Genomic DNA, 22157 nt, shown 5'->3' with positions numbered 1-22157 from the left:
TCGGCGGGTGTGTGAAGAAGAACCAGCCCGTTATTTATTTTCAAGGTTATCTCCTGCAGGAGCCTCACTTTTCGGATCCTATGGGAATTTTGATAACCGCAGTTTTTCTCTGGGCTGCCGTCGGAGGTAAGCATGCATCACATCCATTTAACTGTGTGTGTGTATGTGTGTGTATTGGGCGCATAAAATGAAGGTTTAAAAAAAAATACGAGTGTGTATCTCAGCAGGCTGCGCCGGAGACAAGCCTCGTGTTTCACACACTTTGTTCCATTTGTAGTCCTTGTTATCCTTTTTACCGGCGTGTATTTATCATGGTGAAGACTAAATGCGTTACAATGACACTTTATGTGGCAGGTATGCTAACCTAATGGCGAAAGCCTCCGGGGTTTAGACTAATAGGCTAAACAAAAGCGTTGTTACATAATTTGTTATTCGCCTACCTTTCTGTTTCTGTGTGCTGGTCTGACGGTGCTGTCGCTGGCTGGGGTGGCTATTTTAAACACAAACATATCTGTGTTCACTGACCCCCAGACAGTCCTCTGGATCAACATAAATGCGAATTAAAGCTCCGCACAGGTGAGCGCAACGGCGCACATGTGCGCGTGCTGCACGGTAACACGCGCCAGCTGCGTGAAAACGTGTTAATTAGCTGAAATGAGTTCAGGCTGCTCAGATGTGTAAGGATTTTAGGGAGAATGCTTCCTACAGAGCCGTGTATTAAAATGGTAAATATAAGTCTGCAGTGGCGTTGAGCGCTGTATGCGGTTAGGGACTGATCATTATTTATGGGAGGGGGTGGTGCAAAACGGGGGAGCCACTCCAAATAATTGTTTAAACTCTGGAGAAGGAATTATGTTTTTGAATTTGGCTCAGGTTAGGGATATTCAACTTTAAATGGTCATGTTTTGTTTTTATTTTAACCCTCAGTACCTCAAAACCTGCAAGTTGGTTTGAAAGGCACATTTTCTTTAAAAATCTGAAAAATCACACTATTTACCATAGCCATAAACTGTGAAAAAATTGTAATTTATGGTGGCAGGAAGGTCATGCATTTCCCCCCAATCACTCAGGGAAAAATATTTGTAGCTCCAGGGAGGGCTATAATATAAAAAAACAACTAAAGTCACACAGCCACACGCATCCCTACTCTAATAAATTAAGTACAGTCCCTTACAAAAGCGATAACCTACATAGAGCAGATGTGTGTTTTTAAGTTTTATTTAGCTCTCTCAGTGCATAAAGGCAAAATGGTCAATTCCCACCCCAACAAAGAACTAAAGCTAAAAAAAGAAATCACATCACCTCAGAACCAGCAACTGTAGGTAATATAACAGCCTGACTTTAGCATTAAATGACAAGATGAGGAGTAATCTCATTATAAACTCATTATTGTGCATCGCTCAGTCCCTATAGGCACATGCTCCTGACTCAGACGAGGCTCTAATTTTTAGTCAAGGCTGAATTAGACAAATCATTTGGTCTTTTACCAAACTGAAGACTCTTGACTTGTGCAGATGCTTTTCTGAATTTATTACATGGAGTTTGGTCGACCAGCAGGCAAGCCAATAAAACCAGAGCCAGATCACAGCTTTAATAGAGTGTCCCAGCTTAGACACACACACACACACACACACACACGCACACACACGCATGTACGCACACCATCACATGGACATACAGAACCTCACAGGGCCCAACTGTAGGCAGCTCACGTGTCTGCAGGGGGGTTCATCAGTGGCCAAGGTATCAGTTAGTCCTTTATTGATCCTGACTGGTGCTGATCTGGCTGTGTGCTGACACACACCACAGAGAGGAGATCAAACATCCAGCTTATACGTGTTTCATGTCAGTGAAGGGAGTAAATGTAGCTGAGTTTGCAGTGCTGTGTTTAAGACTACAGTAAGTTTTTGTACATAAGCACGTTTCATTTAAGTTCGATTTACTTCATTTGCTTTGATGGGGTTGACTGATATTGGTTTTTCAGGGCTGATACTGATACCGATTATTAGTGCTTAATGAGACAGATAATTGATATTTAAAATCAATATGCATTAACAATAAAAATGATTTTTTTTTAGAATCTGGAATATAACAACATAAAACCGTAACCAAAACTGAAACATTCAGCATCATATACATCAAGTTCCCTGCAGAGGGGAACTAAATTTTCACTAAAGTCAAGTGAAAATTAAAAGAAAAAATGACTAAATAAGAATAGCTCCCTGAGGTTTTTACAAAGTAAAAGTTCCTCCCATGATGACATTTTCTAGGCACTTTTTATTGATTCATTTTACTGGTGATCATTAATATAAAATGTAGATACAGATAGTAGGCAAAATGCCAAATATCGGTAATTGGCCGATAATCTGTCGACTCCTATCAAGTTGACAAAGATGGTGTCGAATTTACCAAAACATTGTGGGCTGACATTTAGATTCCTGACTAAATGGAGGTGCAGTGATTGAACAGCATCATATATCACACCTCAGCCAGCTCCCGCTACATAACAATAAAAGCAAAGGTCACAGGCTGATAGCTGAACATGGATTGTGATCTACGCTGACATTTAGTTCCCTTCAATGCATCTCCATGAGAAAAGGCGTTGATGGCACAGCTCAGTGTGCCTTTAATGATCGACTGGCAGGCCAGGCTCTGCGACTGATTTAGCCCTGGTGGGAAACTACCGGTGAGCTAAAGCCTTTGGGAATATCTGCATCCTGGAGAGAGAGGGAGAGGAGGTTAAGCCTCTTTGCTGTGTCGCTTCACCAAGGTAACTGTACTTACCTTAATGAGGGAACAGCTCCACCCACGCCCGCGCATGACTAAGTAAACAAACTAGTTCATCTGTGGAGATCTGTAACATAGTCTGGTGCTTTTGCAGAAATGCTAAATCTAATGTTTAATGTTCTCATCTCCTTCCTTGTTTCGTGCCTCAGTGGGAAGCCGGCCGGTTACCTCACCCCTTAATGATGCAAAGGTCAGAAACTTTTAAATTCCCCTATCATTCTGCATCATACAGATTTTTTTGAATCGGTAAATGAGTAATTGTGTGTTTGTATTGTGCCTCTAGGTTGAATGTATTATTCAGGAGACGCTGAATGATGACGGGTCTCCTCATGAATGTGGCCCACAGCTAACAGGTGACATCTCTAATTATCTATTCATCAAAACTCAAATTATGGTATTTAATTACGAGAGCTGAGAGAATTATTCAGTTAGTCCACCAACATGAATTCATCATCAACAATATGAATATGATATGCATTAATATGTTAAGTGTTTTTTGTTTGTTTGTTTTTAAAATAAAAATTTCTGCTTTATATCAACATAACTTTTGGAGGTTTTGGGCTGTTGTTGGGACAAATCAACACATTGAGAGATTAATTTTTGACATTGTTGCAGATTAAATGTTTAATTTCTAAACCTTTATTTCTTTTTTTAATTTATAAGGAAAACACAAATTAATCAACATTTCTGTAAATGTGCCAGTGTTAGCCATCAGGCTAATTTTCAGTGGTAGTCCTTTGAAACCTATAAAATGATAAAAAATTATGTAACAACAGCAGCACAAGCCATGCAAAGCAACAAGAAACAGCAGAACACCAGAACAGAACAACAGCAAAGCAACAACATATAGCTTTTTAGCACAAATAATCATGCACTGAACATGAAGCAGCAACACACAAATAAGCATGACATGCAGAGCAGCAATAGCAACAAGAAACAGCAGAAGACGGGTTAACATTACATGACTTTAAAATGTAAGACAGGAAACAAATATAATTAAACTATCACAAGATCCTTTTGTCTTTTGCCTTATTTGCTGAAATTCTCCATTATTCTAATCTGTGATGGGTGTTTTGACACACTGCTCTTGATGAATAAAGACTCGACAGACTTGACTTGAATTATATTTGTGGATACTTTGTCGTGTGTTTTCAGTGCACTTTTGTGTTTCTGAAATATTGCATGTCATTGTTTTTGCAGAGGAACTTGATGAAGTACAAAGACATCAGGGTTTGCTCAGGGAGCTGCAGAGGCTGGCTGATGATGGTATGCACAATTTCACTTTTGACACACTGTAATTTTAAAGGTTGAGTGTGTAGGATTTAGTGGCATCCAGTGGTGAGGGTGCAGGACTGAAACTTGTCCAATGTCCCAAGCATGTAGAACTACAGCAGCTGATGCAAAAACAAAAAATAACGCAAAAAACGTGAAAATGGGAATGGCCCTTTCTACAGCCAGTGTTTGGTTTGGTAACTGTTGAACAATATGGCAGACTCCATGGGAGCATGGATGTATAAATAGAAAATGGATACAGCGCTGGAGGCGGGACCCTGTTCATTCCTATTAAAGGTGCTCAGTGGCTCATGAAGCCAAAAAACGGTCAACAGCAGTGTAAAAAATCATCTGGATGATCAGCGCTGCTTCCGCATTATAGAAGAAGAAGCACTAGAGACTTCTGTCTGCTGAGTCAGCTACATGCGTTTGAAGCCAATTACACCAAACAGTGTAATTACACCGTCACATGATGCCCTGCAGCTAAAAAAGACATTTGCGTTGACTTGCACTGCACAAGAGACAATTAGTGGATACATTTTTATTGATATATATGACCCGTTTCACTATTGGGATTTAATCTGCGTGGATCGATAACATTAAGAAAGTCTAGAAGAGTTGCATGATTTAATCATTTTATCCATATTCAAGTTAGCAGACCGCTAAACTGGAAGTAGTCACTCAGCCTGTGTAAGTCTCTTGTGCACCTGCTCTACAGGCCACGCAGTGTGGAAGCAGCGCAAATAATCTATGGACAGCAGTTGAACCAATTTGGCAAGAAATCAATGGGGTCCTGGGTTCAACGCTGTGTCCAGGTCTCTTAATACACCTTTTTTTTGTTATTGGACCAAATAGATCAGATTGTGATTGTAAAGTCATTTCATAGGGGCTGTGATACTCAAAAAATTATATTTACTAATTTACAGATGTCTCTTTCATTTTCACTGTGGGAAAAAGTCTTTTTGGGCCAAATGGCATCTTGGACCACGATAAGAAATTGGTTTTTCAAGCATTCCTAGGAGCTGACTCACGCCGTATGTAGATATAAACAGCTGACTCTAAAGTAATGAAAACACAACAGTTCTTATTTTCAGGTGATTGTAAACTAACGAAAACATAGTTATGAATATTATATACCATTTCTGCCCAAAGATGCCCCTAAATCCTACACACTGGACCTTCAACACACTATTCACTGCAAGAAAAGGACAAGTTTAATTTGATGTTTCATTTACCTTTCTTGGATTTATATGAATGTCTTCAGCACTATGGCACACATGTGCTGATGCATTTTAGACCACGTGGCACTGACTGTTGCTGTCTAACTGTTACAGAGAGAGATTCAGAGCGAGAAGACGAGAAGGAGCGATATGAGTACAACCTGGCTGACGATGAAAGTGACTTGGAGCAGGGGGATGAGGAGACGAAGGAGGAGAGTGACGTGACCAGCCTCCCAAGAGACACGGAGGAAAAGAAAGAAGACAAGGTAGAAGAAGAAGACGACACCAAGGAGAAGATAATAGAGGAGCCGCGGATCGAAGACAGAGGGACAGACACTGAGGAGGAGCGAGCCAAGGAGCTTGAGGAGCTGTTGGCTGAAGAGATCACCAAGAAAGGGAAGGAGGAGAAGAACGATGAGGAGCTCAAAGAACTGCTGAAAGAGCTGAAGAAGAAACGGTACGAGGCGGTGAAGGAGAGGGAGATCCAGAAAGGCTCTGGGACAGAACAGAAGAAAGAGGTGGAGGAAAAGAAGAAAAAGGAGGAGAAAGACAAGGAGGGAGAGACAGCGGAGGATTTGGAGAAGCAGAGAATCGAGGAGAGGAGGAAGAATGAGGTGGAGCTGATGGTGGAGAGGGAGAAGGTGGAGAAGGAGCTGAAGGAGCTGCTCAAAGACCAGGACAGCAAGAGCAAGGTGGAGCAGGAGAGGGAGCGGAAGGAGAAGCAGGAGGAGCTGGACGAACTCGTCAGGAAGATGAAACGGGTACAGGAGGAGGAGGAGCAGGAGACAAAGGGCGGGAAGAAAGATGACGGCGTGGAGGTGAGGACAGCAGAGGAGAAGAGCGAGAAGAAGGAGGGAGACGACAATAAGGAGCGAGATGAGAAAACAGAGAATGAGGTCAAGAAGAAGGAGGAGGCGGCGGAGGTGAAGGAGCCCCAGCAGAAGAGAGTGATGGAGAAAGCGAGCGATGAAGCCACGCAGCAGTTTGAGAGGGAGAGGTACAAGGATGCGGAGGAGGATGATGAGGATGAGGAAGATGAGGATGAGTACGTTAGAGAGGATGAGGAGGGGCAGGAGGAGGAAGACGATGAGGAGGATGATGCGGAAGAAGATGAAGGGGAGGTAAGTTGCTGCAAATAATGACTGTGACTATTACTGATGCGTGTTTGTTTACAGTTTATGTCACAGCCCACAAATTACAGCATCATTATTTGGTATATTTGTGGTACTTCTCACAGACGGATTCATGCACGGGCCTGCTGGGCAAAGGCTCAGGGGCCAAACGTGTCAGGGGGGCCCCCTGGACTTGACATGCAAAATGTCGCTTAAATTAACTCAAACAAAAAACAAAACAACTACAAAGGATGGAAAGGAACTACTGAGACACAAAATAAAGACAAAACAGGACAAAACAACCTCTAAGAGACACAAAACAACCACAGACATGAAATTAAGGCGATATGGCTTTAAAATAATATCACAATATTTTTAGGTAATATTTTGCCTCAGACTCATTACTGATGATCACAGCAGTTTGTTTGCTTGAAAATTGGTAGTGACTACAGTGATCATGGGTTTAAAACAAAGCCAGGGTCATAAAGTGGGGTGCCAATGGCCCCTTATCTTTGAACGCAGCCTTATTTTGATCAACTACACACCTGTAAAGCTTTGTGTCTGTTTTTTGCACAGTTGTTACATTATGGTGGTGACAGAATCACAGACAGACAGACAGACAGACAGACAAACCTATAAACAAAACCACCTCTGTGGTGCAACCAAGACCACATTTTGCCATTGTCTCACATGCAGACTTGTGAAAAGTGAAACTATACCAGCTGTTGCAACATTGTCATGACTGGTGATAATATTGCTCATTGCAGTTTCCGACTCTCAAGCATGTATTATAAACAATAACAAAGTTAGCATCCTCATACTCAGAATGCCACATTCTCGAAGTCACAGGTCTTAGAGGTTCTCCCTGATATTTACCATTGTTTTTGGGAAGATAACAACAACATTTTTCCCCTTTCAATACATATTCAATATGTATTAGGTAACTGAAAAAGTACTTAAAGTATCATTTATTTGTATGTTCCTTAGGCTCATTGGTACTCCATAATACAGTATGTGCAAAATATCTGCAGTTATTTTTGTGCTGTAATCTAAAGCACTGTGTCATCATGTCCCGTATTGCTGTGTCATGTATTCTCTTTTTTTTTCTGTCGACAGGAGCTGCTGGAGATTGAAGCAGAGCTGCGCAAAGTCGCTGCAGAGCTGAGGGAGCTTCGCAGAGGATAAGACACACAAATAAGCATGAACACACACACACACACACACACGACACAGTGGACTGACAAAACCCTTTGTTACATTCACAGTCACACATTCAAGATCACACATTTCCCATTTTACAGCCTTCAAATCCCCACAGCACTCAGAGAAATGTCCTCAGATGTGAATCTGTAAATGGACATTAGTAAAAAGGAATGTGTACATACGGTTGCTTCATCTCTGCTTTCAGATTGGCCGGAAAAGGCTGTCACCGTTTCCTCAGTGAGTGTTTAGGAAAAGAGACGCACTTTTCTAGAGAATCTGAAAGATCTTTGTGTCTATCTTCACTCGTCTAAGTACCTGTAAATGCTGTTTGTAAGGTAGACAGGTGATTTCACTCCAGCTGTAAATAGCCACGGATGCATTCAGCACTTTTTATTCAAATGTTATTTATGACTACAGATTGCCGACCGCACAAACACCATCATCTCTGAAATCTGAGTCATGAATACTGGCTAGCAGCGCTTCTTTTCTCCGAAGGTTTCATCCTCGACGGTGTGTATTCTCGGTAGGAGAAAAACGTGTCCCTACTATGAGTAATATATGTATTTCAATATATATTTTGTGCAATAACTAATGTGTAAGCTGTTCCTGCTGTTCTGACTGTTAACGATATGTATTACTGATATTTCTACACAGGAGTAAGTCATTATTTCCTCTTCGTTTCTTCGATGATAAAGTAGAAACAAGGATTGCGTTTCATTTGGCTCTCGCACTGTTAAAACCAGACTGTTTGTGAGGAACCAGGGTGACACGAACAAAAGTATTCTGCGACACGTGTGTCAGATGTTAGGTTTGTCCTCAGCGTGGCTCTTGTGTGGCCACAGGATGTTATGTACTTAGAGCTTACAAGGTCTAAAAGTGTCACTTCAGGTTCTCAGCCAGCTTTGCACTCTTATCTTAACAAGCCAAGGAGGAGCCGAGGGAAGAGGGAGTCACTAAAGCCATTTTGTTGTCTTTTGGTAACACTGACGATAACGTCAATAAATGCTAAATAGTGTTCACAGTTTTCATGGCTGTCATGTCATTTGTGTAAATATCAGACACCATGGTCTGTAAGCCAAGGTCACAGGAAATATGAAGCAACAGCGCCCCCAACAGGACACTGGGTAGAAATGCACACAGTGCAGGATTAACAGGGTAACCACTGGAGGCCCACTATACTGCAATAACACAATATAGATTACAGCACATGTGAATGCAATAATTAGCCAAATAATGAATTATTACATGTATTTTAATATGTTGTCAAAGTGCATCATAGAGGATTCATATAGCAGATATAATCTCTCTTTTTCTACACAGCCAAGATTTACAATACATTCAAACACTGGCAGAGTAGCCGGTCGGTCAACTTGTCTAAACACGTAGTGATAACACACAGTCGGTCAACACTGATGAGCTCACTGTCTATTCCAAAGATGAGGTTTTTGTTCTTGTGAATGAAAAAATAATGTTCTGTCATTTCCTTTTTCTATGATAGCGCAAAAGGCTTCCACAAAAATGTATCTTACAAACCAGCACGTAGGAATGTCTGTGTGGGCGGGGGGGACGGTGTGATATAAGGGCATAGAGGACATTTCGAAAAGGGGAAAAAAAATACTATGATGACAAAAACACCATTTGTAATATTACTGGCCAATCAGAGTGCTGTATTTTGTGCCTGCTGTACCTTCTTCTATGCTACCTGTCAATCAATAAACATAAAGTGTATTACGCCATCATGTGTCTTCTAATGGTGTGTCAGCTTGTAAAACAGCTCAAAATTAGTGTGATTTTCAGGCAATACAGTCAAAGATCAAGTCATGTTAAACATTAAATATAAATGATCTATTATGGCTAAAAGCCAAGTCTGGAGTTTGGTCCAAAAACAGTGAAAAAGCCACTGCCGATGACTTTATTTGTCCTGGAAAGCTGATAAAACGCAGAACAATCCCTGCTGTGCCCCTGAGGTGACTTAAAGGCTACTTGTGGCAGCGGATTGACCTCCTGCGGTCTGTGTTGACTACGGAGCGCCGGTCGCCTCGGGGCCAGCAGAGGCCTGTTTGTCCAACACTGACTCGATGTGGCTGAGCAGGGAGGAGAAAAACTGGGGCACTCCCTCATAGCCTGACACAGAAAAGAGTGTCAGAACATCACGGCATCTGTGTGTGTCTGTATGTGTGTGTGTGTGTGTGTGTGTGTAGCTGCAGTACCTGGGAAGATGTTGATGTCGATGACAGTGAGGGTGTGTGTGTGTATGTTGATGATGACGTCCACGCCAAACAGAGCCATGCCGAGCTGAAGTTGGAGCTCTCTGACCAGCGCGGCCATGGCCTCTGAGCTGGGAGGAGGTAGGCAAGGCATCTGCTCGTCCAGCTGAGGGGTCAGCGGGAAAACGGACATTATTAGGGCGGAGTTTACCCCAGGCCGATGCCAAATGAGTGGAGGTCTACTTGTGAAACTTTTAATAAGCCGTTTGAACACCTTAACCCTCTGAAACCTGGAGCATCTTTGCTTACACAAGTATTTAAACCTTTGAGCCCAGAGCAGATTGGTGAGATTTCCATAAAAATAAATGGGAGAAAGGCAATGAGCAACTTGGTTTAGAAATGTTCCACAAATTGCAAGGAATTAGTAGATTTAGAAAATTACTTTTTAAAAAGGCTAGAGAAAAAAGAACAAGCTATTAAAAAAACCCTGTATATTTATAATACTTACATATTTAAAATTATGTTACATAATTATTAGAACTTTTTAAAGCATGCTTTCCAAGTCCTGTTTGTTTTTTTCCCCTTTTTTTGATTGATTCTTTCAAGTTATAATTATTTTCTAGTTTTCAGGTTATTTTCTTGTAATTTTCATAAATTTATTTCTATTTTTTAGGTAACTTTTTTGGTGCCTATTGCCTTTCCCCAAGTTTTTAAAAGAAATAAAGCAATTTGTCTTAGGTTTTAAAGTGTTAAATGACATCACTATGCTTGTTTGTGCAGGGTTGCAGATATATTAGCCCTAAGGTTAGGGTATCAAACTGAGAAAACGGGGTAGAATTGAACATAGACTTTGTTAAAGTCAGTATTGCTTCATACTGACTTCATCTAAAAAAATTAAGGAAATATAAGAAAGACATTTTGTCACAGAGAAATTTACTTGTTTGAAACTTTGATGCATGCATTGCATGACATGTGAACTCGAGTCCTGCCACTTACTGCTGTGAGATCAGAGTTCGACTCCGGCTTGGACACCTGATGGCTGTTGAAGAAGATGGTCTTCCTGTCTGCAGAGACGTCCCAGTTGGAGTGGATACAGGGAACAGACAGAGAAAGACAAAACAAGGAAGCATGACAAAGGACAAAGCCAGACAAAGCAGGACATGTCTTGTAGGGACTTTGCTGTAACTTGTTCAGAAAAAGCGACTGCAACATTCATTCTGCATTCAGATCTTTTACTGAACAACTGCTTAGTTTAACAGTGACAAGAGCACATTTTTGTTTCTACCAGCAAAACACATAACTCCCCTTCTGGTCACTTCTTCTTTGTTGGATTTTAACTTATGCATCTCACATGCAACTCTGGTTGTAACATGACTACCACCCTGTGGTCTGTTTAAGTTACTGTGCACACTATTTAACCCTTTGAAACCAGGATCAACATCTGTTTTCTTGTGCTGCATTTAGACGCCTTCCAAAAACTATCTAACCGTTTGACACCTTAGCAAATTGGTTTGATTTCTTAAATAAAATGTAAAAAAAGTAGTAGTAATTATCAATTACTACATGAATTACTGTGTGAATGAAATAAAGATACAACATGTTCGGACAGGACAGGACAGGACAATACATCACAGGAAAGGAAAAGAAATAAGGTAAGAAAATGAAAGGAGAATGAAAAAGCAAGAACAAGACATTAAAAAGAGGGAAATAAAAACATGGCAGGAAAATAAAAGGTATCGAGAACAAGACAGAAAAGCGAGAGAAAAAATGGACAAGACAAGAATCAGAAGGAAAGGTAAGTAAAGGGTAAGAAAGGGGCGAAAATGTTGAGAAAAGGATGAAAATCTATACATCTGTATATATGTATCTATTTGCTGGTGTGTTGCAGACTGACCACAGGGGCCGCAGGGGAAGTTCTTGAGTGAGGGCCTTTCTACGCAGAAGTGTCTGTCTCCGACCACAAACATCTTGTGCAGAACAGCCCCGTGGTTGACGAAGCTCTGGAGCACACAGGGAGGACGGATATCAGCCAGACTCCCTGCACTGAAGATCAGAGACATCTGCAACACACACAGATACTGCTCAGACAGAGAGACAAAAAACAACAAAAAAACAGCGAATAAACAACCCAAACATGACTGCACAGGTACAATGTTAAAGCACCACTCACCTCATGGGACAGGGAGCCATGTGCCACCCTGGTTTTACAAACTGGGGTCAACACAGAAAAGGAGGAAGTGTTTATGGCTTCTGTCATACTTCACAAGGAAGCAAAACGGAAAGACAGAAAACTGAATTCAGCACTGTGACACGCATTTAGGGGCCTAGCACACCACTGATCACAAACCTACTCTAAACTAATTACCTTAAAGAGGACCTATTGTGCTCACTTTCAGGTTTATACTCGTATTTTGGGTCTCTTCTACAAAAAATGTTCATGCTTTTATTTCCTCATACTGTCTGTGCTGAAACACCTGTGTTCGTCCTTTGTCCGAAAACACTTTGTTTTGGAGGGTTTTGTCTCTTTTTTATCAAAAAGCCAATCAAAAAGTTTCTTACCGTTGACCAAACATTGACTGCGATGATAATGCATTTATGGCGTCAAGTCGGTAACTTGTGTTATAAAATAAGGTTATCAATGTTTGCATACTGCCATGCTTTATAGTTAAACGTTTGCTTGCTTGCTCCAGCCAGTAGATACATATAATAAAATGTGCAACAGATACGGTATTTCCGAGGAGCACATGAAGGCAGCATAAGCACCTGGAGCAGATGACCATTCAAAGATATGTCAGAAACTGACGTGATGTGAAACTTGCCTCAAAAGTAGAAAAAAAAACATTTGAAGCCTAAGGTTTTTGCTCACAGGGATTAGTCTACTTTTAAATTCAGTATGTTAACATGATTACTGAAAACTTTGGCCAAGTTTGAACATCTGATACTTATTACTGTACATGAAACTACTTTACCAGGGTTCATACAGCTTAAGACAAGTAATATATTTAAGACTTTTTAAAGGATTAAATCGAAGAAAATGTTTACAATAACAAAAATTTAGGAAAAAAACACGAACCCACATCAATTACTTAGGGTTAGGAACAATTAAAATAAAAATTAAAAAAATAAATTTTTTTGGTCAGAATAAAAAGTTGGAATATCTACTTAAAACTCAAATCCTTCTAAAGTGGAACACGTGGAAAACAAATATTATTATAAAAGTTGCATTTAGTTTGCCTCTAAAAAAGAAAAAAAAAACCCAACTATTAATTTGTCATTTGATTAGATGTGGTACGTGTGTTTTTCTTTCTTTATCTGTGTGATCGTAATTCGAGAAGCATTCTGTTAATTATTTAAAATGTAATTATTACCAATTATTTTGAGATTTTACAATGCAACATCAAAATTAAATAAAAATAAAATCCAATTTTTTTCAGCATTTTTAAGACTTTTGCAAGATTGATTTAATACATTTTAATACCAATTAAGGCCTTATTTTTAAACTATTGAATACAATGCCTTTAGGACTTTTTAAGGATCCGTGGGAAGGAAAAGCAAAACAGGTCCCCTTTAAAGTTAAATTAAACATTCTGAATTTATGAAAATTAAAAAACGTAAGAATGAAATAAGGCAGAAGGTAAAAGGCAACAGACAGAGTAAACTGACTGAGAGGAAAGCTGAGACCCTGGCTCATCACAGCCTGCTGAATGGATGACAGGTCACCAGCGCTGTGGATCTCCAGGTAAGGAGGACTGCAGATGCGCCAGTCTGAACAGAAGATAACAGGAAACACAGATGTTTGTATCTATAAACAGCAGTTTACTATTATATGCACCGTAGAGCTGCAGCTCACCTTGGAGTGAACTGTGCAGCTTGCTCATGATCCGATATGAGGCAAAGCGGTCTAATAGCTGAGTCATGGCAGGCAGGGGGTCCAGAAGAACTGTACGGGGATGAGCTGACACATAGCTCTGAAATGTAAAAGACAGATCATCTCACTTCTAATAATTGCTCAATAAACACAGAGCGGCATTAAAAAAAAGTCCTGTCAAAAAGGTCTTGATTGAACAAACACAAAAAGATGGTATTTTAACCGCCTTACCTCGAAGTTGGCGAGGAGCTGCTTTGATTGGCTGTCGTGCTCAGCCTCCACAATGACATCAGACAGCTTGTGAACGATGGCGTCGAAGGGTCCTTGGGGCCCCAGTGGCTGAGTGAGGTCAATCTGACAAAAGAAAAATCACTGTTACATCCGATATAGTGGATCTGTCTAATTATAGTGTCACAGTACTTTTCATATCGCTTATCTTAAATATTTGGGAAAGTATGTGAAGTAAAGTAGCATTTCTGCACTGGTGTGCAAGGTAAGTGTGATGCACTCAGTTCAAGTGGTGACCTGAGATTTGTTTTTTCCCTTGGATGCGCCAGTGTGCATGAGGGAAAAAGTACTTCCTGCACAAAATGTTTTACCAATCGATCCTGAACACTTCAAAGTAGTGACCTATGAAGATATTTGCACCGCAAAATTAATGTCTGCACAACTGTACAATTCCTCCATTGCACCTCTTGTACATACACTCTGTGTTATTTATGTTCTATTTTTCATATTTGAGTTTTATATTACTGCAAATATCTCATTTGTTTATTATAATTTGACCATTTTGATATTTGTTTCTGCCTCTTATGACATACTGTAGGCTATGGCTGGGCGATACGGCTTTAAAATAATATCTCAGTATTTTTCCGTTATATCGCGATACACGATATATCTCTCGACTTTTGGAAATCTCCTCAAAAATATTGTAAACTACTAAAATGCAAAGTTATCAAATTAATGTCAGTTACAAATAGTTACTGTCATAAAATAAAGATACATAGTGTTCTAATAGTGTCTAATAAAATACTATTATGTTAAATCAAGTGCTGTTATAGTTAAGTTAAATAAAGTATTGCTATAATTAAATAAATTAAAGTGGAACGAATACGCTTTTTGACGAAAACATTTTGAGTAGGCCGGTTGGTGTGAGTCAGTTGTGCTGAATCCCCATGTTCGGTATCGCTTTCTATCTCCTCCATGTTTTCATGTTTTGGCGCCATGCAATGTGTAGACGATGTGTGAATGAAATAAACAATATAAGCAGAATATATAGACATTCATTTATCGTCAGACGATATATTTCGTAATATCGGCCCTACTGTAATGATAAAGGAGAAAGTATTCTGTCCTGTGCTGATATTCACATGCAGTGAAATGTGTTAGCAGTTACAATGTTCACAGTTGACAGATTGTAGGAGTGAGCTGCAGGTGGCTGTGACATGGATTACTAAAGTTGTGGACATATGCACATGACACGTGTGTGTGTGTGTGTGTGTGTGTGTGTGTGTGTGCAGGTGCACCCAAACCACTGTCACTCTCTCTAACTGCTTAACCTCTAGAGTAAACCTCTCTGTGTGCATGTGTGTGGGTGTTACGGCATCTATACAGACAAAGTCATGCACAAAGACAAACATCCATCCGTCTTCACGTGCACACACGAAGAGACAATGAAAGAGACACACAGTTCCAGCCTTAAAAAATGGAAAATCCTCCTCCTCACTTCTCACCACACACCTGGCCTTTCTTCATCCTTTTATTATACATCTTAAAGACTGTAATGATGTCAAATATATGTGAAAAAAACCTACCTCCACCACTTCCACTCCATGGTCCCTGCAGGAAAAATACATTAATGTTTATGTCATGGGTGAATCACCAGAAGCTCCATGAAACAATATCATCACAATACTTAAGTCATGATATAATATTATCGGAATTTAAAACTTGTTGCGATTATCGTAATAATATACTGTATATCATAATATTTTGTGATTACCTTTTTTTCAACTAAAAATATGTCCCCAGAGAAAAACTTTATGAATATCTGTTTTTTCTAAAACAGTTTTCATTCAAATCTATCTGTCAATATTAAGAGTTTGTAATATAACAAACTCAACACAAAATTTCTGTTTAAATGACTTCAGCAAATGTTTAATCAAAACTGAAACTTTGAACGTCAAATACAGCAACATCCCAGCAACTTTTCTCATAAAGTCAACTGAACATCTAAATAAAAAATGAATAAATAAAAATAGCTCTAAGAGGTTGTTTTGTGTGTGTGTGTGTGTGTGTGTGTGTGTGTGTGTGTGTGCTTCACAAAGCTATTATCAGCTTAAATTAGGTAATTTTACAGAATAAACCATTTAACCGTTTTTTAAACAGTTTTACAAGACTGAGGCTTTCTTTTGCTTTTCAATTGATTAACTTTATTGGTGATCATTATAAAACGCTGATACAAAGAAACAGCAAAATGCCAAATATCGGCCTCAATAATTGGCCAGGCTGATAATCTGTCGACCCCTATAATACATTCGTTATTTGTCGCTTTCTATAGGATCCCTTGCATATATTTTTAGGGGCCCCACTGTGAAAACACGAAGGGGGCCCATTCATTGTCAATCAATAAAAATCTCTAAAAAGATTTCAACTTACGCACAGAAATCTGCAAAAGCGTCCAGGTTCATCCTCCTGCGTTTCTTATCGCTGAGCCAGAAACCAACCCTGCGGCCCGACATTAGTCTGTGTGTCCGGGGACCACCGGCAGCCAAATGACAGCAGAGACACACAGAGGGAGACAGGGAGGTCTGAGTCTCGCTCCTGTCCATCCAACCCTCCCACTAATATTTCTGCCGCCGACACAACCTCAGTGTTTTTTAAAAAGCTTCGCCTGATTCATAACTTTCGCCCACAGGTGAAAAAAGAGAGAGAGAGGCTGTCTAACTGGTAAAGTCACTTGACTTCCTTATTGCTGCCATCCAATAATAAGTGAGGCCAGCGGTGGAGCTGCGCCTCTCACATATAAGTGAAAGAGAAAGTAAAAAACCTTGCAGGGAAGTTACTCCATTATCCAGTTTTCATCGCACAGTAGCAGCTCCGCATGCTGTTTCCTATCTGACTGAAAGGAAATATTAATATTATTTAGGGAGATATAAAGATACATTAAAGTGCTGCGAAGTTCATCTAAGGTCACGAGGACGAGAAAAAAAATGTCGCGCGGTTCAAACGCAGGTTTCGACCGACACATCACCATATTTTCACCGGAGGGCCGCCTGTACCAAGTCGGTAAGAGAGACACTTTCCCCGGAGTTTTAGCGCTGGAGTAACGGGTGGACTTGTTACCACGCAGTCTAATGCATCAACTGACGGTTACTTTATGAACAAAACTATATAACAAGAGTATTATGATGTAGCTGAAGAGGTTAGCTTACCCAGTGGAGGGCAGTAAGCATCACAAGTTCTATTCATTTTACATTTTAAGGTTAAATCTGACGTTTTTTTGTAAAATACTCTGCCTTTTCAAAGTAAAAGTCTACTCTGGTTATGATATCACAGGTTAAAGTGTGTTAAGTTCTGTCATTTTCATTATTTGCAGTTAAAGTAGGCCAGAAATTGCTCGGCTAACTTGTTCCTCAAATGAAATGTAATAAGGGACTGTGCTTAATTTATCAGAGAAGTGTGGCTGAAGTTTTGTTTTTATTTTATTGTGAGCCTCCCTGAGTGTCTGGGGGGTATGCATGCCATCATGCTCCCTCCACCATAAATAACCATATTTCACAGTTTCTGGTGCTGCTAAATGGTGTGTTTTTTGGAGATTTTTAGAGAATAAATGCTTTTCAAACCCAACTGTGGGTTTTAAGGTTCCTAGGGTATTTAATGAATGTCCCCCCTTAGTCAAATCCAAAAACATAGCTCCCTCCACAGAGCTTAAAAAATATTTAAAGTGCCATCTCTGTTTTGCACCACTCCCTCCCCTCTCATAAATAATGAACAGTCCCTTATACTGATGCTTTTGGAAGAAGAAACTAACATGCAGTTCTTCACAGAGAAACAGGATATCACATCCTGCACTGCTACATCAAAAACCTTCTATCATGTTTTTTTAAATTATTATTTTAATTGTATTGTGTCACGTGTCCTGTTGCAGAGTATGCCTTCAAAGCCATCTCCCAGAGCGGGCTGACGTCTGTGGGGGTCCGGGGGAAAGACACCGCTGTGGTCATCACACAAAAGAAAATACCTGTAAGATATTAAAAGAAACTCACTCACACACACACTCAGTCAGTCAGATGATTCAATCTGAGTCCAAGCGAAACAGTGAAGCCTCAACCGGAGTCGTGAATCTAGTTTTTTGCTGAATCAAATGTTTGAACATATACCAGTTCTCATATTACCAGCCAGGGACTACTTTTATTGTATCAAGCTCTTTCAGGAGTTTAAAATCAAAGCTGTATTTTGTCCATCTTCTGTCAGTTTCAAAGATGAGCCTAACATCTGATTATAATGTGTTTAGTGCTGATATTTAAACCTGCAGTCACACTGTGTCATGTGCATTGACACAGTTTCGTAGTTTGGATGTGACACTCTGTCCTTTTCCCGCCTGCAGGACAAACTGCTGGACTCCTCCACCGTGACCAACATGTTCAAACTGACACCTCGCATCGGCTGTGTGATGACCGGCCACGGCGGTACGTACTCAGCACGCACACAACGCATCATTGTTCATTTATTGACTGTAAATATATATATTACTATCAGCTGTCAGTCATCCACGTTTGTTAACTTTGGTGATATTTATGTCTGGGAGATCGTTTGGTTTTAATATAGTTAAAACGCTGTCCCCTCTCACTTGTCTCGACAGCGGACAGTCGCTCCCAGGTTCACCGGGCACGAGTCGAAGCAGGAGAGTGGAAGTATAAATTTGGTTATGACATCATGGCAGACGTGTTGTGTCGCAGGTTGGCGGATATCTCTCAGGTCTACACACAAAACGCTGAGATGAGGCCCCTCGGCTGCTGTGAGTGGGCTCATGATTTCTGCCTCTTCATCAATAACTCACTCTGTGTAGTTCAGGGGTCGGCGACCTTTACTACCAAAAGAATCTGTCTGGAGCCGCAAAACATATTTGAGATTTAAAATGAAGGCAACACAACACAGTAAGCTTATCAATATTATTAATGGGTCTATATGGGCATTCGTTAATATGTTTTAGCACTATTTATTATCTTTTTGTTACATTAACTTTGCAGCGTTGGTGGTAAAAATTAACAGATCTATCCATGCACTATCAACTTCTCCATTTTCCTCTGAGACTATCTTGGGTTTTGAATCCATAGCATGTCAAGTTTTTTTGATTCAGGACCGCCCACCACTTTTCAAATTTGGCAACATTTTGCAGAAAAAACACCAAAGCCAGAGAAATATGATGCATATTTTAGTTAATGAAATGCTATTATATGTGTACAGGTTACATATTTTTGCAATTGAAAAATGTCATTTTAAACCTAAATGATGAAATTAAAATCCTAAAAAAAAAAAGAAAAATCGCTATTAAAATCCATATAACAGGAGCCATATGGAGAAACAGGAGCCAGTGGAGACGGGCTAAAGAGCCGCATATGGCTCCAGAGCCACAGGTTGCCTACCCCTGGTCTAGATCAATCAATCTTTTTTTAAATTTTTTTTTTTCAGTATATATCAAAAGTGCAGTGCCAAATGGTCATATGTCATTCATATATATATATTTATATTTTCATATATAGCAACAGCAGCTGGCATCAATGTGTCCAAAGAAATGTGGATTAAGTAAACATAAATAAAGGTGACAAAAAAAATAAAACAAAAAAAAATAAAATAAAAAAAAAAAATACACGTATATAAATGTACTTAAAAAAAAAATCTCACAGATGGGACGTAGTGCTACTGTGCCAGTTTTCTGCTGATATCTTACCTCACCTTGATAGCGGCTGCTCAGGAGACGTTCCTTCGCCTTTGATTTTCATTTCCATGATGCTTCTTTATTCCCCGTCATGTCTTGAGAGATCAGGAGCTTCTTCTCCTGCAGCTTTGGAGGTGTGGATGCAGGAAATGAAGACTATCAAACATTAAACTCGCTGTTTTCGCTCTTCTTCAAAAGTACAACTTATTTCTTTGAGACAGAAGTTAAACCAAACAAAAACAGGCATGTAAATCGAAATCCCAGGTCACTGTCCTTTGGGTAACATAATTAAAAACTCTGTCCTTCTCTGTCTGTCTCAAGCATTATCAGCTGATTTGTTTTAGCTGGACAGCAATCAGTGTCCTAGCTGCCTGCCTGCTGGCTTATTGTGGGTCTTGTAGTCTTTTACTGGATGCCATGATGGTTTGTAGTCCTTGCTGCACCACAGGGAGGGAATGTATCTCACAACATCACATCCCTTTCAAATAACTGAGCAGCCAAACTAATCCTAAAACAATGACTTAAAACATCCCTTTTATTTTAGCAGAACCTATTACTTTTAAATACGCTTTTATTCTAGTTTTTTTTTATCTGATTTTATGCTCATGCATTCACCTTGTAACACTTTGAGATTTGTTCCAAATGTAATGTGCATTACATTAAAATGTATAATTATAATTATTATTAAGTGTAACAGCTTGCCAGGGACCATTGAAATTGGCTGAATATACAGTAAATTCTCATATATGGGGGGCATTTTCTTTATAATGATGTGAAGGTGTTGCACTCACCTCCTTTCATCCTCCTCCTTTGCTCTCGGCAGGTATGATCATGGTGGCCATCGACCCCCAGCAGGGTCCCGTCCTGTATAAATGTGACCCTGCAGGTTACTACTGCGGCTTCAGAGCCACGGCGGTCGGGGCCAAACAGACAGAGGCCAACGGCTACCTGGAGAAGAAACTGAAGAAAAAGCCCGATCTGACCCATGACAGGACAGTGCAGGTAAAGTGAGAGTCACCGAAATAACAATGAGACGCCTCTGTGTGTCTGAGGTGATCAGCACTCACCAAACTTTCCTTCTCTCCAGTTGGCTATATCGTGTCTGTCCTCTGTCCTGTCCTTGGACTTCAAGGCCAGTGAGCTGGAGATCGGCGTGGTCACCAAGGAAAAACCGAAGTTCAGGTAACTTCTCTTTGACCTAATATTAGTCTGTTTTGTGTTATTCCATCAGATAGGAGTGTGTGATGAATTTATGCTGATGTAGGGTGTATTTTGTCCATCTTCTGTCAGTTTCAAAGATGAGCCTAATATCTGATTATAATGTGTTTTTTGTAAATGCAGCGCTGATGTTTAAACTTGCACAGTCACACGGTGATGTGCATTGACACAGTTTTGTAGCAGCTGCCACTGTTGTACATTAACTTTAGTGATTAAACATCTGTTATCTTACATTGTTTACTCAAGTCCTCAAACTGCGAATGCACTGTATGATTCAAGCTCGTTTTTGACCTGATTTTCAGCTGCACAACTTGTTTTGGAGTAAATTTCAGCTTTATCAGGTGTAGTTTGCCATGCAGTGCATACAGGGGAACAAGGATTAATTATGGCTCTGATGCTTTGACAAATTTCTGATGTCAGAAACTTTGGTCGGCTGTTATTGCTCATCAGGCTCTCGTGCAGTTGAAGCGTGGAGATTTGTAAATTTTGGCTTCACATCGCAGATGATTTACTTCCACAGTGGGAGTTGGAATTAAACAACGTTTCTAAAACAGGCTGAAATCGTTCAGTGTAGGCCGGCTTTACGCTTTGTTTTATTCCTCTCTTCTCTGCTAATTTTAACCATTTTCACTTTTCATATCTCATCGTTTCTCTCTTCTGTAGGATGCTGTTGGAGGAAGAGATAGAAGGCCACCTGGTTGCCATAGCAGAGAGGGAGTAAAAGTGCCCTCACAAACTACAGGCTGCGATAAATCAGAGTATTTTTCATTTTGCTTGATTTATCCCAATTTAGTAACAGTCTGAAGAGAAAAGTATCCATGTGTGTGTCGGGAAGGTTAATCATGCACACTTAAAAATACACTATTAAGAATTGATTTAGGATTGAAAAAAACATACAAAAGTAGCACAATGTTTAAATTCTGGCACATAAAACCATCTTTAACAACACATTCAGCCTCCATAACTTCATATTTCCATGTCTGAAATACAACAGTTTTTGGATGCTTCTTATTTTGTATGACTTCAGCTGTTCTTGTTTGGATGTGTACAGAATATTTGCCATACAGCTTATTTAATACTGTAGGTTTTTGTGTGACGCCAGGCTTGTTGTCATCTCTCCACACATCATTGTCAACCTCTTTTAAACAACTGTTATAATAAAATAGATGAGAAAAGAAGACGTTTTTTGTTTATTTGCTTGAAGTTAATTACTTAAAAATGGATCAACAGTTCTGGTTTCTCTCTCAAATTTTGCCAAATATCCATTTTTAACAGTATTCCACTTGTTGAACAGCAGATGGCATCAGTGAGGTGATAATGTGAGGCTGG

The 22157-nt window shown here is 39.9% G+C and overlaps 3 protein-coding genes across 4 annotated transcripts; 2 read left to right on the top strand and 1 right to left on the bottom strand.

The window, feature by feature from the left end:
- The first annotated feature begins 335 nt into the window (after window positions 1-335).
- Window positions 336-8745, top strand: LOC121943382 (cilia- and flagella-associated protein 251). The gene is made up of 8 exons (XM_042486905.1): window positions 336-354; window positions 532-612; window positions 2937-2977; window positions 3071-3140; window positions 3988-4053; window positions 5394-5736; window positions 5869-6400; window positions 7508-8745. Exons 1-8 carry the CDS (start codon window positions 336-338, stop codon window positions 7574-7576), a joined length of 1221 nt encoding a protein of 406 aa, XP_042342839.1. The 3' UTR covers window positions 7577-8745.
- Window positions 8746-8828: 83 nt separating this feature from the next.
- On the bottom strand, window positions 8829-20489 carry LOC121942983 (inositol-tetrakisphosphate 1-kinase-like). Of its 2 annotated transcripts, XM_042486321.1 has the most exons (11): window positions 20402-20489; window positions 19628-19736; window positions 15484-15508; window positions 13901-14023; window positions 13652-13769; window positions 13465-13566; window positions 11972-12012; window positions 11696-11861; window positions 10798-10865; window positions 9805-9967; window positions 8829-9718 (listed from the first exon to the last, which is right to left on the bottom strand). In XM_042486321.1, the coding sequence occupies exons 2-11, from the start codon at window positions 19678-19680 to the stop codon at window positions 9615-9617; spliced, it is 963 nt and encodes a 320-aa protein (XP_042342255.1). In that variant the 5' UTR covers window positions 19681-19736; window positions 20402-20489; the 3' UTR covers window positions 8829-9614. The 2 variants fall into 2 exon arrangements, with proteins under 2 accessions (XP_042342255.1, XP_042342254.1); XM_042486320.1 differs by lacking the exons at window positions 19628-19736; window positions 20402-20489 and adding an exon at window positions 16328-16559.
- Window positions 16723-22006, top strand: LOC121942984 (proteasome subunit alpha type-6-like). The gene is made up of 7 exons (XM_042486323.1): window positions 16723-16957; window positions 17820-17914; window positions 18279-18360; window positions 18534-18689; window positions 20434-20612; window positions 20698-20792; window positions 21492-22006. Exons 1-7 carry the CDS (start codon window positions 16882-16884, stop codon window positions 21547-21549), a joined length of 741 nt encoding a protein of 246 aa, XP_042342257.1. The 5' UTR covers window positions 16723-16881; the 3' UTR covers window positions 21550-22006.
- The last annotated feature ends 151 nt before the right edge of the window (window positions 22007-22157 follow it).

This window comes from Plectropomus leopardus, chromosome 5 (genome assembly GCF_008729295.1).
Source record: "Plectropomus leopardus isolate mb chromosome 5, YSFRI_Pleo_2.0, whole genome shotgun sequence".
In the NCBI taxonomy this organism is placed as follows: Eukaryota; Metazoa; Chordata; class Actinopteri; order Perciformes; family Serranidae; genus Plectropomus; species Plectropomus leopardus.
Note: the sequence above shows the minus strand (reverse complement) of the source record. Positions and strands in the feature narration are given on the sequence as shown.

Excerpts from the sequence above, each read along its gene's own strand:
- LOC121943382 (XM_042486905.1), top strand. Across the intron at positions 613-2,936 it reads ACATGTGCGCGTGCTGCACG|TGGGAAGCCGGCCGGTTACC; the intron begins GTAACACGCGCC and ends TTCGTGCCTCAG. Across the intron at positions 6,401-7,507 it reads CGGAAGAAGATGAAGGGGAG|GAGCTGCTGGAGATTGAAGC; the intron begins GTAAGTTGCTGC and ends TTCTGTCGACAG.
- LOC121942983 (XM_042486320.1), bottom strand. The coding sequence starts at position 16,500 with ATGGACAGGAGCGAGACTCAGACCTCCCTGTCTCCCTCTGTGTGTCTC. Across the intron at positions 12,013-13,464 it reads GGGTCTCAGCTTTCCTCTCA|TTTGTAAAACCAGGGTGGCA; the intron begins GTCAGTTTACTC and ends TGTTGACCCCAG. Across the intron at positions 10,866-11,695 it reads CTTCCCCTGCGGCCCCTGTG|ACAGGAAGACCATCTTCTTC; the intron begins GTCAGTCTGCAA and ends ACGTCTCTGCAG.
- LOC121942984 (XM_042486323.1), top strand. The coding sequence starts at position 16,882 with ATGTCGCGCGGTTCAAACGCAGGTTTCGACCGACACATCACCATATTT. Across the intron at positions 16,958-17,819 it reads GGGCCGCCTGTACCAAGTCG|AGTATGCCTTCAAAGCCATC; the intron begins GTAAGAGAGACA and ends GTCCTGTTGCAG. Across the intron at positions 18,361-18,533 it reads TGTGATGACCGGCCACGGCG|CGGACAGTCGCTCCCAGGTT; the intron begins GTACGTACTCAG and ends TTGTCTCGACAG.